Genomic DNA, 16,957 nt, shown 5'->3' with positions numbered 1-16,957 from the left:
TTATTTATTTTTCCTCTCAAATTCTATCCCCAGACTTGTAATCTGGTGTCTAGCATATCTTAACCCCAGAAAGTGATGTTCTGGACTGTATTTTCTTCAATTTAACTGTATATTCTTTTAATTTAGTTTTTTGCATATGCTGTTTACCATTCATTCATTCCTTATTCCAAATATTTGAGTACTAATTTGACCTGGCACCGTTTCGCCCTGCAATTATCTTTGCGACTGAGGCAGGTATATTCTCTGTCCTGTTAAGGTTCACCATCTAGCCAGGGAGACAGGGTTGCCAGGCAGTTACAGCACAATATGGAGCAGTTTTTTTTTTTTTTTTAAGATTTTATTTATTCATGAGAGAGACACACAGAGAGAGGCAGAGACACAGGCAGAGAGAGAAGCAGGATCCCTGCAGGGAGCCTGACATGGGACTCAATCTTGGGTCTCCAGGATCAGGCCCTGGGCTGAAGGCAGCACTCAACCACTGAGCCACCCAGGCATCCCTGGGGTAGTTTTAATGAGAGAACACAGGGCATGTGTGATCTCAGAAAAGGGACATTAACTCAGATTTGAGATCAGAGAGGTGGACACATCACCTGAGTCCTGAAAGATAAGCACATGTGAGAGCAGAGGGATCCAGAAAGGGGGGAGAATGTTTTATAGAGAGGTAACAGAGGGTGTTGAGTGCCTGAGGTCATTGCAGAAAGAAAACTTAAGTCCTGGTTTAATTCTTCCTTAGTCTCCAAAACTAGATTTCATGGAAAATCGTTAACAGTATTGTGCCTTCATTTTAGCTTTACCAACTCAAAACCAGAAGGGTGGTGCAAGTTCTAGGCATGTTTAAGAATGCATGGCAAATCATTGGGCCCCAGAGGAGTAAGGTGGGCGTTGTCTGAGTTTGTCAAAAGGCTGCGTTAATTAACAACCCCCTTCAACTGTTCTGTTCATGGATGCCTGACTAAGCCAAGAGTTACAGAAGGGAAATAATGTTGAATTCAGCTTTTCTCTGAAAAGGGCCACTCTTGACACAGAGCCACGGACCCTCTGAACCACATCACAGAGAGTCAAACGTAGAATATTTATTTCCAGAAGCAGTAGCAGTAGCTCTAAGCTTGAACTGTGTGTCTTGGGTTCCTTTGGAATGTTCCAGAAGTTGGAACTGACTTCTGAGTTTTTGAACACTGGATACCCACATTTGACTACAGACCACCCACATGGGCCGTAGGTAGGTGAGCCTGGATCTGGAATCTTGGGGCCTAAATGATGGATGAGCAGTAGTTACGAGCTCCTGGTTCTGCCTCCTGGTGTGGTAGATGCTGTTCACCTGAGGCATGTACTCCTGTGAGTTGATGTAGATTTTGATCATCACTCCTCTCCCCAAACATTTGTTGTGGAGAAGTGAGAGTACTCTGGTTATTCATAATGGCAGACATTGTTAATGGAACATCATCAACAAGTCCCTGTGGTCCAGGGGTGAAAACAGTGGTTATCCAAGTACAAATATTGGAGCAGCCACATCACTCTCAACCTGGAACTTGTTAGAGATGCCCATTCCCTGCCCCACTCCAGACCTGCTGAGTAAGCACCTCTGGCAGGGTGAGCCTGATAATTTGTGTCTTAACAACCAGCAAGGTGATTCTGAGGCCCACTGAGTTTGAGAACCACTGGAGTAAATAATACAAGCTACAGGTAATGAGAAACATCCTGTGACTCCTATTGATTGGCGGCCTGTGACTTCCACCCCTTTCTCATCATGTCTAAGGAGGCATCTTGCAATGCCAGTGAGCATGATGTCCTTATAGGGGCAACCATGAAATTTGTACAAGTTCATTAAAATGTGTACACTGTTGTTGACTTTGCTACTTTTTAATTTATGAATAACAGGTGACAAAAGTCACAATAACGGATACCACAATTAAATGCTGTGGCTCTGTTGCTATAGCTGAAGCAGTGGCTGGCTTTTTTGCTTTCTTTCTCCTTCCTTCCTTCCTTCCTTCCTTCCTTCCTTCCTTCCTTCCTTCCTTCCTTCCTTCCTTCCTTCCTTCCTTCCTTCCTTCTTTCCTTCCTACTATACCCTACACTAAGAAATATGTTTAAATTGTTATGCAGGAGACACCTACCTGTATGTATAACCACCACAATTGTTTGATGAAATAACACCCTTCGTATATTTTCTGTGCTGCTCTATTAAAAGTATGCTGGTTTGCAATGCATAAAATTCATCTCATGACTCACTAATGAAATGTGACCTGCAGTTTGAAAAACATGGATGTAGTGAGCTGTCTATGCATGGACCCGGTCCCTGGAGCAGGAGAGGGGTGGGGCTGCCTTCACCTCTATGCCAGGTAGACTTGGTTTTCAGTCTTTATTCCGCCACTCTCAGCTGTGTGACCTTGGGCAATCTACTTACATTCTCTGAGCTTTAATTTCCTCATCTGTCAATATCAATAATATCTACCTCACAGGGTTATGGCGACATGTAAATGACAACACATTGCACGCAGTGACTGGCAGTGGTAGCTACTACCTTACCTGTGGAAACAGTATTGTTCAGAGCATCATCAGTTAAATACATTTTTGTGGTTGCTACCCCAAAGCAGTCTTTCGCAGTTTTCCCCTAAACTTCAATGAGTAAGTGCCCTCTGTAGTTTCTGTAATCAGAAATATTTTTGAAGTAATTTTATCCTAAAAATGCAACCAAGTTGCACTCTATTCCAAAATATATTCAAATTTTGATATATGTTTTGTGATATTTTGTTTTGATGCAAAATTTCGTTTCCCTCGCTGAAATCCTTGAGGGCATTGTGATCATAGAACAAGCCCTGAGTGGCTACATGTACCACCAGCACAGCCCTGAGCACAAGGATTTGGAAGTGTAGTTCTCATGATGGTGTTTCTTCATATGATGTTCTTGTTAGATTTTTCTTGAATTGTCCTATTTGTTGGTGACTTAGGACAGCATCTCCAAATGTGTAACTCTGTACCCTGGATGGCCCGTGGACCCTGGGCAGCTGGCATGCGGAAGTACCAGGGATTGATCATGTGTGAATCCATTAGCTGGGCAGACCCAGCTAATGTCTGTTTGTCTTTCTGGAGGTCATGATTGTGGTTGGTGGCCAGGCCCCCAAGGCGATCCGCAGCGTGGAATGTTACGATTTCGAAGAGGACCGGTGGGACCAGATTGCTGAGCTTCCCTCCAGGAGATGCAGAGCAGGTGAGTAGCACCATCTGTCATTGTGCAGCTTGCTTTCCCCAGCTTGTCTCTGCTTACTGCCAGAAGTCCTCCACTGCTCCTTGTTTCCACAAACATCTGTGCATTATAGACTCTCTTCCTCTTCCTTCCCCACTTGCCCAGTTTCTGGCTGCCCCTTCTGGGGTCGGTTCTTATGTGCTTTGGGACTTCAGGCTGGTACAAGTATTTGCTTGAATCAAACAACATTGGAAAAGCATATATGAATGGAAATCCAGAGAGTCCATAATGGCTTCCAGTTCTATAAAGTTGGAGATCACTTTCTGTGGTGAATTATTCATGTGATTGCCCGGCTCCCCAATGTCACTCATTGTCACCACATGAGTGATCAGCCGCCTGAGATGACCTCGATGCCTTGGTTTTCCTGTGCCTCAGGTGTGGTGTTCATGGCTGGTCACGTGTATGCTGTGGGCGGGTTTAACGGCTCACTGCGCGTGCGGACAGTGGACGTATATGATGGTGTGAAGGACCAGTGGACGTCCATCGCCAGCATGCAGGAGCGCCGGAGCACTCTGGGTGCGGCCGTGCTCAATGACCTCCTCTACGCCGTGGGGGGCTTTGATGGCAGTACTGGTAGGTCTGGGATGTGGTCTCCATTCCTCCCGGCCTGGGACATGCCCTCAGGGCAACCCTGGTTTGCTCAGCCAGTTCTTGGGCCAATGTTCTGTCCATCCAGAACTACTTCCTCAGCAGCAGACTCATCCTTCCTCATCTCCTACCTTGCTTGCCAGAGGCAGGCTTTCCTGCACACAGACTATGTAACTTCCCACATGCTATCATTTCTAGGACTCTAGGAAGGATTCTGCACTCAGAAGAGAACATATTCTCCTTGCTATTGTTTGGGAACCTATTTTTTTCAAAAACTGAGACTTAGCATGTTTAGCTGCAGGGCATCTTAGGATTGTCCAAACCTTCTGCTGGACGAACAAAGGAGCTGGAGTTCAACCATGGGAGAAACCTGACTCAGGCGCATGCCATCTTTGTCCATTGCCCTTTCCCTGCCCCATGAAGCTTTGCCAGGCTGTGCCACAGCAGGAACATCCACTTGCTCCTGGCTTCTGTGTCACTTCAGAGTTCAAATCAGAAACTATGAATAGATGTGGACTTGGAGAGATGATCACATTTCTCTTCTACCTCTAGGTGGTACTCTCTGTAGACAGTAGCTCTGGTACACTGAAATGCCCCCAGGGATGTAAAAAACAGGATTTTTTACTTCATTGAATTTTCATTTGTGTCTTTACCACTTGATAACCTTTCCCAGTCTTCTCTTTGCCTCACTCATAAACCTCCAGGGTCTACAGCCCCTCCAGGGGCTTCCACTAATGGATAGGACCTGAGAATAAAGAGAAAAAAAGGGAATGGAGCATTGTTTCTTTAAGAAGTTGCTGTCAGCTGTAAGTAGAAAGTTCTACTATATGGTGGCTTATGCAATTGAGAAATACTGTTCTACCCATGAAACAGGGACTCTGGAAGTTGGTAGTTGCTCACTTCATCCACTTGATCAAGAATATTGTGGCCAAGCTCTTTAAACGTCTCTTGGCTATGTTCTCCTAATCATAAGATGTCTGTGGTAGCTTAAGCCAGCACATTTGTGTTCCAGGTGGCAACAGCAGGTTGGTGTTGGCACCTGTATCAGAAAAACAAATGCTATTTCAGAAATGCCCATCAGACTTCCACTTAGGCCTCATTGACTGGGTCACCCCTAGGGTGGGAAGGTAAGTGTTCAGCTTCTCATGTAAAGGAAGAGAAGGCAAAAGGTGTTAGGTGAGGCAACCACAGGTTTTTTCCCCTATTCTGTAGGTGTAACGGTTAACATTTGCAGGGCAGTTCAGTTGTATCCCTGTGTCCTCTCATGACCTGCCCTGAGTCAGGCCTTGGTGCACCTCCCATGCAGATGTGCTTTAGGGAGCTGCCCTAGGCCACACAGCAAAGTAGAGGTGGTGCTCAGCCATACATGCAGGTCTCTGACCCTCTCCCCAGCTTTTCTTGGGCACACTGGGTGAGGCCTCACACTGTAGGCAATCTCATGAGTCTCTTGTCTCCCAGGCCTAGCATCCGTGGAAGCCTACAGTTACAAGACCAATGAGTGGTTCTTCGTGGCTCCGATGAACACACGGCGGAGCAGCGTGGGTGTGGGCGTTGTGGAGGGTAAGAACAAAAGTGCGTGGTGCCCTATCTGTGCCCCAGTCCGCAGGTCTTGTCCTCATGCCCTGGCTCTAGTCCTCCCATCACAGCTCTGAGTCAGGTACTAGTCTCCTGACGGAACAGGTGAGGAAAGTTGAGGTGCAGCTACTGGCTCGAGGCTAGCGGGTGGCCTGCTGTGTTGGGAAGAGTAAGAGAAGCCTAAGAGGAAACACCGGCCTGTTCCTTTGGCCACTTGTCAACAGTTCTCTTACAGGTTGAAGACTCAGGGTCAACATATAACTGAGGAGCATAATGTGATGGGGGGTAAGAATCATTTCATTTAATTAATTTTATTTTCCTATTCCTATGTTGACACATTAACAGAGCCTAGGGTGAAGTGGGCATTTCCTTCCTGGTCTGATTACTGTCACTGCAGGACAGGTTGGTCACAGAGTCCTGCTCTTGTTAGGAAGGGTGTGTGGGGTGAGGCAGGTGGGAGTGATTAGGTCTGGGGCTCAGTTAGACTGTAGTTTATAAATGGCTCCTTTATATACAAATTTTGTTCCCAAAATCCTTTTTTTTTTTTTTAAAGATTTTATTTATTTATTCATGATAGTCACACAGAGAGAGACAGAGAGGCAGAGACACAGGCAGAGGGAGAAGCAGGCTCCATGCACCGGGAGCCCGACGTGGGATTCGATCCCGGGTCTCCAGGATTGTGCCCCGGGCCAAAGGCAGGCGCCAAACCGCTGCGCCACCCAGGGATCCCCCAAAATCCTTTTGAAGAAGATAGGCAAAGCTTACATTTTCTCCATTCTCCACATGCGGAAGTAGAATGCCAGAGGGGCAAGTGATGTGCTCATTCATAAATAGCACAGCCAGTCCTGGAGCCTGGGTCTTCTGACTCCAAACTCACTGCTCTTTCTATCGTGCTACACTCTTTCAGACCATTAGCAAATGCTATCAGGGAGTCTTATAAATATGTGTAAATTCAATGTATTAAAGCACAGAGTATGATTTGGACTAAAATGTCCTACTTTGTAGGACAACACTGTCTCTCTGCTTTTCATGTGCACCCCAAGAACACCCTTACTTGCTTTGGGGAAAGTTTGATATGCAGTGATTAGACAGTAATAGAAATATTCTTTTCTCTCACTGCATTTCTTGTTTTGTACCAGTATTGTGTAAATTTCCATTTAAAAGTACATTATTCTAACATACTAAACAAGTCATCCTGGTGAGTGCAAGGATTCCATCCTCCTATCAAGATAAATTGTTTTTTTGCAATCTCATCCTCCTGGTGGAACAGAAATTGATTTGTCTGCCAAACGTAAGTGCTTTGTCTAGCCACCTTCCCACTTCCCCCCTTGTTCCTTAGCCAGGAATATCAAACAATAGAGGAGGGGTTAAAAATAGCAAGTCCCTGTTAATAGACTCAAGGAGAAACCTTGAGTGGGTATTTTTTCAGCTGATACAAGGTTGAGATGGTTGGCGGGGGTTAGAGAAGTTGCCTTCATGGTAGTGATTTTAAATCCTCTCCTTAATGCTTTTGGGAGCATCTTGTGTGTGTGGAAGGAGTGCTGTATTGTAGCATGCCTTTTGACACAGAGGACAGCCTGGGAACATGTTGATCTTGTGTATCCTAAATTTGAAGCCCTTTGGCTCTGGGTCATCCTGGGACAAGCAGAGGGTCCTCCTCACAACTCCAGTGAGAATGTTTCAGGGGCATCTTACAGGGCTTCTGCTTCACTCTGGCCTTATAAGTACAGCTCTCCACGTTTCACCGTGCTCTCCTCCCTCTCCCTGTCTCCTACTGTGGCTGCCTGGTCTGAATGACACTGGGGTTGCCCTTGGGAGCTTCTCCTCTCCTCCACATCCCAAGCCTTCCTCTTTCCCAAGTGACTTAGGCTTTGGTGAGTGGTGGGCAGCTGGGAGGGCAGGTGGTTGTGTCTTGGCCAGCACACCCCATAGAAGCAGCCTGGACTCTAGAAGAGCTTCTGGGTCAGGAATTTCTCCTGTGGCTTAGGTGAGGATGGAACTGGAAAGGAGGTGTCCCTTTCTTTTAGAAGGTCCACTGGAATGGATTCTGGGGCAGAAAACAAAACCAACCTCAGTGGTAGAAGAAGAAAGAATTTTACATTTGATACAGCAATAGTTGTGATGGTACAGTGCATTTTTGAGCCTCTAAATTAAAATAATTGCCCACTTCCAAATAATGTTTGTACTTTTGTTATTTCTCCCTTAGGAAAGCACATAGTGACAAAAAAATCTCTTTTAATTAGTAACTCTATTAAGTGGATTTGCATTGGGCAGTGCTTATTTAGCCTACAGCCAGTGTTTAAGATCTTTATTTTAACTCTCTTGTTCCCCATCAGTCTGTAGCCCACAGGTGAGGTAGGACTGCCCTTGCCCACCTCCCGCACCCCCCCCCCGCCCCAATGTGGGGGAGGCAGGAGTGGGAGAGAAGAGACCCTCCATGCTTGAATCTCTGCTCTGGGAGCGCTCTAATGCCAACTTCTTGCCCCTTATCCAACCTTATGCCTGGCCCCAGGCAGAAATGATGCTTTTGGATAGCAACTTATGGTATTTTTATTTTAAAAATGGGTAATGGTATTTCAGGGATATTGTGCATGGCTCAAAGATTACAAGGGAGCCAATAGATGAGTTCCAGCCACCCTGGCCCAGAGTTGACACAGAGCACTGCATTCACATGCTTCATTTGCTGAAATTGTGGACTGAGCACATGAATAACGGTGAAGACAGGGTTTGGGTTCTCACTGAAGAATATTTTCCCATATTGTTTCATCTGCCATTGTGAGCCTTTAGCCACAAAGTCAGCCTGCCTGCCTATAGCTGGGGCCCTCTAGCTTTTTATGTCTTGGGTGCCTTATCCTGGAGAATATCTAACATAGTGCACTAGCAAGAGTATGCTAAGCCCCAGTGGCATCAGACCATAGCTTTGCATGGGCACTGAGGGTGCTTACTTAGAAGCATGCTCAGTATGGATTCAGGGAGCCTCATGGCGTATGAGGAAGTGGAAGGGAGGCATGTGAAGAATGCTTAGTCTGGCTTGTGGTGCCTCTGGAGGAAAGGGGCCCTGAACTCTGATGGAGGGGAAGGAGCCAACCCAGTGGGTTAAAGATGGAATTTCAGCCCAGCTCCAGTTACTTTCCAGCACCACCTTCAGCCACTGTATCTGTTCCAGGGAAGCTATATGCTGTCGGGGGTTATGATGGGGCTTCCCGCCAGTGCCTGAGCACCGTGGAGCAGTACAACCCAGCAACCAATGAGTGGACGTATGTGGCAGACATGAGCACTCGCCGTAGTGGTGCAGGTATGAGGGAGCCCCAGGGTACAGGCTGTGTCTCATCTGCTCTCAGGTGGGTCTGGAGACCAGCAGGTGCATGTTCTACCTCATTGTACCTTCCTATTCTTTCCTCTTGATGTCTGGAATCCCACTAGCACCTTGTGTACCCCGACACAAGCACTTACAGATTAACCTCTCCCAGGGGATTTTCTCTTCACTGTGATCCCTTCTGTTTCTGTGGGGATATCTGTGTTCCTGGAAAGGGAACATTTGCTCTGTGCCAAGTGCCATCCTAATAAGCACCTTCTGTACTTAGATTGATCTCATCCTCACCACCGCCCTAAAAGGAAGACACAGCATTAATTCCAACTCAACAGGAAGTAAGTTGACCAGGGGGCGAATAATTTGCCCAAGGTCATTTAACTGGTAGAGTGGGATTCCCACTCGGCTTTGTCTCTGAAGTTAGCTTTTCTGACCCCTAAATTATCACAGTCACATTCTTAGAGAGTAGAGCAGTGAGCATGGCTGTCCTAGTCTCCAGTGGATGAAACTCAAGCCTGCCTGTCTGGGTTGAAAACCAAGCTGTCAGTGTTCCTATTAGGAGATGAACTTACATCTCCCTACCTGCACCCCTCACTCCCTTCCCCACATGGAAAGGGAAGGACTTTGCAAGTGTGGCTCACTTCTGAATCCTGTGGGAAGACAAGGAGCCATGTGCTCTCTGGGATTTTCCAGGAAGTAGAGCAACAGCCCCCATCACCTCAGAGGCCCAAAGAAAGGGTCTGAGAGGACAGAGGCATGGAATATTGGGCCCTGGCTCTCTGGTCTGGTTCTGTTGGGAGCTGATGAGTGCTGAGCAGCCTGGGCCGGGTGGGAAGGTTGTGTGACTTCCTCAAAGGGAAGCAACAGTTGTGAGTTTCCACCAATAATACTCTTCCTTTCTCGTTGTTTTTTTTTTTTTTTTTTTTTTTTAATTTGAGGTGTAGCTGACATGCATTAGTATATTAATTTCAGATATACAACATTTTGACTTGGTATTTGTATATATTATGAAATGATCACCACATACATTACATCTGTCACCACACATAGTCACAGAATTTCTTTTCCTGTGATGAGAACTTTTAAGATCTACTTTCTTAGCAAATTTTAAAATATGAAATACAGTTTTATTAATTATAGTTGCCATACTTTACCTGACATCCTCATGACTTTTTTATTTTATAAGTGGAAGTTTGTACCTTTTGGCCACCTTTACCCATTTGGCCCACCCTCTCACCCCCTGACCTTGGCAATCATTCATCTGTTCTCTATTTTATGAGCTTTGATTTTTTTTTAAAGATTCCACATAGAAGTGGAGGTCATAGGATATTTTCTCTGATTTAATTTACTTAGTATAATGCCCTCAAGGCTTTTCTTTTTTATATAATTTTTTCTTTTGTGTGTTTTTGAAGATTGAATTATAATCTCACTTTATAGCACCAAACATGTGAGTGTTCAGCATTCCTTAAAAACTATGCTATTTTAATATTAAATTCAAAAACCTGTGTGTGCTCACTGGTTAGAAAAGAAAAGAGGTATACGGCCCCATTTAAGAAGCATTTGTGTTTGGGATGCTATTTTTAGCGGGCTTGTTTCTGCTAATTCTGACCAGTTGGCCCTTCCTAAACGTGGAGCAAATGCCTGAAAGTCAGGACACTGGTGCTTTAGTGCTGGGCCGGCTGAAGCTTACCATGAGACCTTGGGCAAATCCCTTCCTCCTTTCTGGCTTCTGATTCCTCAGATGTGAAATGAGTGGGTTATAGTAGACGTTCCTTAGAGGCCAATGCAGTTCACCCATCTCATGACCCCTGCCCCTCCATAGAGCTCCTTGAGTAATCGTGGTTTCTAGGGTCTTAGTAGAGTTGTCTTCACACCTCCTAGGAATCCTCTATGACTTGAGGTGTGAGAGCAAGTTCAAGGCTCAAGGATGTAGGGACAGCTCAGGAAGAGTGGGGTAGCCCTGAGATAGGGGGGTGGCTTCTAGGAATGTCTCAAGCAGGAAGTGTGGAGGTACAGCCCCGTGTGGAGCCACTAGCACAGACCTGCCTCACCTGCCTTAAATGGGCTTCTGGAGGCCAACAGCTCTGTCTCTGCCAGGCGACCCAGGGGTTGTTGCTGTGTGGAGTTCGCTGGAACTGCTCTTGCCTTTACCTGGGCTAGCAGTTCTGCTGCCTGTGTCCTCGGGTGAAATCAGTTTAGGGAATGCTGTCTCTCCCAGAGTGGACACTTTACCTCATCACTGAGTCTTGGCATCAGGCTCCCAGGACAGATTTTGCTTTGTGCTTCATGTCCCTAAAGTGTGGGAAAGCCATCCCTCTGGAGAGGGGAACCCATACACTTGTGATAGTGGGTGTTCTTTGGTGGCTCAAAGAACCTTTGAAGTGCCAGGAGGTCCAGAAGACCTCTATGTGAACATTTGTGGAACTGGCTACAAAAGGACAAGGGTGACCCCGATGGCCTGGAATGCTGCTTGTTTTTTTACTAGGGTATGAACTTCGCCTGCAGTTGGTTGAGGAGTCCATCTGCCGGCGAAGTCCGGAGTCCATGGTCCCAGAGAGTCCATCTCTGGGACCCGGGCTGGGCTTGTTCCTGCTGAGCATGGAAGAGGGGCAGATAAGGCTGCTTTGGAACACCCTGAATGTATTAAACCTGGCTGTTAGATAGCCGTTGCTGGTACAACACCACCATCTGCTGTTAGTTTATGGCAACTGTGGCATAATTGCTAGAGGGGATTTTACATATCTTGTCATTTAAACAATAAACCTGGTGTCGTCAGGTGCAGGGAAGCAGATGAGATAAGGCACCCAGGGTCCTTGTCTGTGTGAAGTTTATATCCTAGAAATCTGGTGCCCTGGGCTGACACCTGGCTACACATCCCAGTCACCTGAGGTGCTTTTTCTGATTTCCAGCCAGTGTCTGTGGGAGAGAGGCCCTGGATTCTGTCTTTTCAAAATCTCCCCACCTGAATGAGATGTAGCACATCGTGGGGTGGTGTTGCCCCTGGTCCCCTGGAACTGCCCATCCAGTCCAGCTCCCTCACTTTACCTGTGGGAGGACTGAGACCTCGAAAGGGGAAGTTGACCTGGTGGCAGGTTAGAGACACCCAGGTCCAGACCCCACATGTCCAAGGTCAGTTGCTCTTTCTGGTCCTGGGCCACCGTCCTTCCTTCTGGCTTTTATTTCTGTGACTTACATTAGAGGACTTTGAAAGGTTATTCTAAATCCTGTCCACAATGCCGTTCTAGGAGTCAGCTTAGGTCTGTCAACAGTGGGAGGGATTTAATGCCCCTCTGGAAGCTAAGAGGAGAGCATGTGGCAGAAAGAACAGGTTCTGCTTCAAAACAGGTGAGGAGGTCCATGTGGTAATGATATCAGCACACCTGCTGCGTGGCTGGTCTCTGCTTTTAACTCTTTTTATGCAACCCATATAATAGAAGGCTGAGGAATATGAGTAATACAACATTGTAGAAAAACTTGGCAACATAGGCAAAAGGGAAGACAAATTTTACCATCTGGGTATAACTACTAAAGTTTTGGAAGTCTTGCAGTCTTTTTTTTTCTTTGCATATAAACCCTCTCTCCCCATTGTATACCCACACACACACACATATTTGTTACATACGTATGTATATTTATGTTTCTTTAAATAGATACAGGATAATTTTTACTTTATCTTTGGGGAATTCTCAGGTTGACAGCCTTAGGAGGCAGGCAGGATGTCATTATATTTGTTTTACAGAAGAGGGCGCTGAGGCCCAGGGGAACAAAACAGCACTGTCCATGTCACCCTGCTGGTGACAGCCGCCCAGGACGGGATGCCAGCTCTCCTGGCTTCTGGTCACAGTGGCCAGTCTGAGGCTGAGACACTGTGCTCTGCTTTTCAGGGGTCGGGGTGCTCAGTGGACAGCTGTATGCCACCGGCGGGCATGACGGGCCCCTGGTGAGGAAGAGTGTTGAAGTTTACGATCCTGGAACAAACACCTGGAAGCAGGTGGCAGACATGAACATGTGCCGGCGAAATGCAGGTAATACAGCCACTCTGTCCTTCCGTCCTTGTGGGGTGTGGGTGCAAATACTAGCTGTAAAAGAAGGGCAGAGGGGAGAGACCAGCAATGGCTGTCTAACAGAACCTGGGCCGGAACTTGTACCCCAAATGGAATTATCCCTTCGACAACTAGGTGCTGAGTTAGGAGAGGGGAGAGCTGGGGAGCACAAATGCTAGCCATATGGTCCCCCACTTAGATGCAGGGGCTGATAACTTTCACTGTACACGTGTGGACACAGACTGAAGAAAGCCCTCTGATTGCCACCAGAGCCTCCTTCCTAGTGGCCCTGTTGGGTAGTTGAGCACAGGGCTATGTGGACATGGCCAGTCAGTGACACTCGGTTCTGTATTTCCTTCACCAGTACCTGGCTTTGGAGTCTTCTCACTTCCCATCTGAAACCTGTCTCCTTTCTTGTAGGGGTAACCAGGCCCTACTTCATTCTCCAGTGGGAGCACTTATCATCGTCCTCACTTTGTGCTTCCTAGCTCTCTGTCCCCTCCACCTTTTCCTTCCTGTGGGAATGATTTTTCTCAGAATGTTTAAATCTTTATTACGGAAGCCTGGCATCCCTACACTCTTCCCTTTGACAGCTTTGCCCTATAGGTCGTGTCTTGTGTTGGTATATCTTGTTTTATGCCTCTTTGCTCTAATGAAAGTGTTGGCTTAGCTTAGCTTCCCAGGCTGGAAAGGCAAATAGATGACTTTCAGGTGGATTTATTTCCTTTACACTCAAATTATCTGTTTGCTAAACTCATTTGTAGCTTACATGTTGAAAGTGTAAACAGAGGGGAGTTTATTAATTTGCCCATTGCCTGAGCCTGCTATGATACAACTTGGCATTTTGCTTTTAGCCAGGTGAGCAAGGGATTGCAGAGCCTCCGAGACAGCCAGTGTATCAAGAATCCAGGAATTAGGTTTAAATGGAAATATGTATATACGTACACATTCACATACAGATATTTCTCTTTTTTTATGGCAAAAGTGGAATCCTACTGTAATGCTGTTTTATAACTTGCTTTTCTAATCCACTTTACAATCTTTCATGATTATCTTATTATAACACAAAATAGATTTACATGGTATTTCAAATGGCTATATCACAATTTAACTCATTTACTATTGGACATTTAGGTTATTTCCATTTTTTTCTCTGGTCATCCTTTTGTGTTATAAATGGTCCTTTGGCTAATCAGTGCATGCATCTAAAATTACTTCTCTAGAATATAAGTCCAAGAGTGAAATTTTTGAGCCAAAGGGAGCATATTTGCTTTCAGTACCACCCAGGAAAGTGGTACATTGTATCCTTTCAACCAGTATTTGAGGTTATCTTCATCAATACTTATAATTACTACTTTTTTTTTGAACATCGTCAGCCCCTTACTGTAATTTTGAAAGAAGACATAGTGTATTAGACTATGACCTTTTAAACTCTCGATGAGGAAAATCATGTTTTCCTCCTTTGGACTCCTGCAGCATGAGATCTTGTCCTTAAGCCAGCTCTCTGTGAGATCAGGGCGGGAAGAGTGCCTTGTCTCTGGGAGCTATGTGTGGGTTCAGATCCAAGTCATGTGAAGTTATCACAGACACAACTGTTAGACACATGGTGTGGCTACACCAGCGTCTATCAGTGAAAACCTACAAGCGGGTCAGGAGTAGTGTATGTGAGATTCCCTGAGCATAGCTCAGTCCGCACATGGCACATCTGCATGCTCCAGTAGAGAGGAGCCCATACGATGATACTCTAAGTGTTTATAGAGTCAGGGGCCAGGAATGTCCATGGGAGTGTATAGTGGTGAAGGCTCCCTGGTCAGAGAAAGGACCTTCTCAGAAAGGAGGATCGTTGGGGCCTAGTGATTGTTGTTGGCATGTTCTTCTGTGGAGTACAACTAAACCTCTGAGCTAGAGGAGGAGAAGCGCCTCCAGGGGACATCCAGGTGTGTTTCCCACCCATTCCGACCCCTTTGTGGCTCCTGCTGTAATGTTTCCTGTGGCTTCTGATTCCCAGGCGTCTGTGCGGTGAACGGGCTCCTGTATGTGGTCGGAGGGGATGATGGATCCTGCAACTTGGCCTCGGTGGAGTACTACAATCCTGTCACCGACAAATGGACACTGCTGCCAACCAACATGAGCACGGGGCGGAGCTATGCAGGTCAGTATGCTTTACCCCCGATTCCACCTTCCCCCCCCTCCCCCCACTCCTACACAGGGGATGCAGGGCAGGGTGGAGGTAAGTTTGCTTAACTTAGGACTACGTGCCTCCTCCAGGGATAGTAGATAATTTTCAGAGGTCACCACTCCTTTCTATGCCTGCCACAGATTCCTCTAATGAGCACTGGTTTCCCCAGTGAACCTGAATGCAGGCCCAGAATTCTTTTTAACACCCATGTTCCGGGGAGCCACTTCCACCTGCCTCAATTTGTCATAAGAGGTTTAAAAATTTCATTGCCATTTCTGGGCTACCAGGTACAATAAGATACAGTCCTTGCCTTCCAGAAATTTAACTGGAAAGATAAGATTTGTCTACATGAAATAGGAGCTACAAGACAATGTACACATAACTTCTAAATGGAATGTGCTATGCTGTACATACTGTAAGGCATGACAGGTGAGAACTTCCTGGAGGAAATGAGCCATGATCAACTCTGAAGGTGGGCCCCAGTGACATGGCTAGCTGCCCTTTGCCAGGTGCTCCCTCCCTGTGCCACAGGGTAGTGTGTTCGGGACCCTGTACACGTTCACTGCCATCTTTTCAAGAACCCTCTGGGTGCCTGGGACTGGTTCCTTCCATTTTACAGATTATGAAACTGGGGTTTGGAGAATATAAGTAACCTGCGCAAGACCACATAGCTCAAAAAATGACAAAATCAGCATTCAGACTCAGGTCTGACTCGTGAGTCCATGCCCTCTGGACCACCACAGCTGACGGGGGAACACATTCCAGGCCAGATATGCAGGCAGGAGTAAGGAATGATGCTGCTACAGGGGCTTATACCTGGGGATTGTGCGTAAAGGGGTTGGTGAGGTTTGGGAGGCCGGATGTAGCTAGTGCCGCTGACAATGAGGGTCTATAGAGAGACACACAGACTCATATACACCTAAGGTAGCTCAGCAGCTTGCATCTCATCTTCCAGGAACTGGGATAGTTAGAGCTTACAGTCATTTATTGACTATATTATTGAGCACATAGCAATGTACCCTAAGTATCTTACAACCACCATCTCCTGAAGTGTACGTCATGACTCCAGTGGTATTCTTACCCCTTTTATGCATCAGAAGGCCAGTCATTCATTCTTGTTTGGATGTCAGTACAAAGGAAGACTGTGCCGTGCAGGCTTGAAGGAGTTTTTACATCACATTTTGTCAACATAGGCTCTCAGTGGCAGTGACTTGATTTTACTTTTTTCCCTTGTTTAGGATTTTCCTCAACTAAATATAAAGATTTTAGAGACATGTTGGTCTTAGAGTGATTCTTTTCTTGAGGTTAATTATTAAAACTAGTATTTTCAAAACCGTAGTGGGAGGAGCAGGGCCTTTTTAAGCATGAAGTGGCGAGGCCAGTGAGGGATTGATCCCTCCTTGGGCTCCTAGTGGGCCTTAATGAGAAGGGAAGGTTTAGGTATAAAGTGGTTAGAATTTCACCAATGTGATGAGTATTTCATGTCGACTTCTTTATTGTCTGTCCACTTTAGAAGCAGATGGGAGAGGGAGAAGCAAACATGTAATCTGTCCTCAAATCCGATGACTGAATGAATCCATTCTTTTAGAATCTAAAGAAATTGCCTGAAATGCAGAGACATATGGATAGTAATTCATTTGGAGTATTACTTATGATAAGCAAAGATCTGAGAAGTACTTAATGTCTGAGATAAGGGAAAGAGTGAAACTGTGGTATATTTATACAATGAAAGTTTTTGGGCGGCTTCTGGGTGGCTCAGCAGTTGAGCATCTGCCTTTGGCTCAGGTCATGATCCCGGGATCCTAGGATGGAGCCCCGCATTGGGCTGTCTGCTCAGTGGGGGGCCTGCTTCTCTCCCCACCTCTGCCCACTGCTCCGCCCACTTGTGCTCCCTCTCACATTCTGTCAATAAATAAAATCTTTTTTTAAAAAAAGTGTTTTTTAACATCATGAGAGAATGTTTGTGCCAGAGGTGAGGGGAGGTCATCATGCAAGGTATGTACCATGCAAGCTCAGCC

General features: G+C 46.1%; 1 protein-coding gene across 4 annotated transcripts in view; it reads left to right on the top strand.

The window, feature by feature from the left end:
- KLHL3 (kelch like family member 3) overlaps window positions 1-16,957 on the top strand; it is a 113,315-nt gene that overhangs the window by 89,365 nt on the left and 6,993 nt on the right. For 2 of the 4 annotated variants that reach the window (XM_077911801.1, XM_077911798.1), the window contains 7 exons: window positions 3,091-3,208; window positions 3,620-3,817; window positions 5,291-5,392; window positions 5,753-5,809; window positions 8,574-8,702; window positions 12,602-12,742; window positions 14,769-14,912. In XM_077911801.1, coding sequence (XP_077767927.1) covers window positions 3,091-3,208; window positions 3,620-3,817; window positions 5,291-5,392; window positions 5,753-5,809; window positions 8,574-8,702; window positions 12,602-12,742; window positions 14,769-14,912 — 889 coding nt within the window. The remainder of the gene's footprint in view (window positions 1-3,090; window positions 3,209-3,619; window positions 3,818-5,290; window positions 5,393-5,752; window positions 5,810-8,573; window positions 8,703-12,601; window positions 12,743-14,768; window positions 14,913-16,957) is intronic. The other 2 variants (XM_077911799.1, XM_077911800.1) reach the window with 1 other exon arrangement.

Source organism: Canis aureus, chromosome 10 (genome assembly GCF_053574225.1).
Source record: "Canis aureus isolate CA01 chromosome 10, VMU_Caureus_v.1.0, whole genome shotgun sequence".
NCBI lineage: Eukaryota > Metazoa > Chordata > Mammalia > Carnivora > Canidae > Canis > Canis aureus.
The sequence above is the reverse complement of the archived record's forward strand: the minus strand, read 5'-3'. Positions and strand labels throughout refer to the sequence as shown.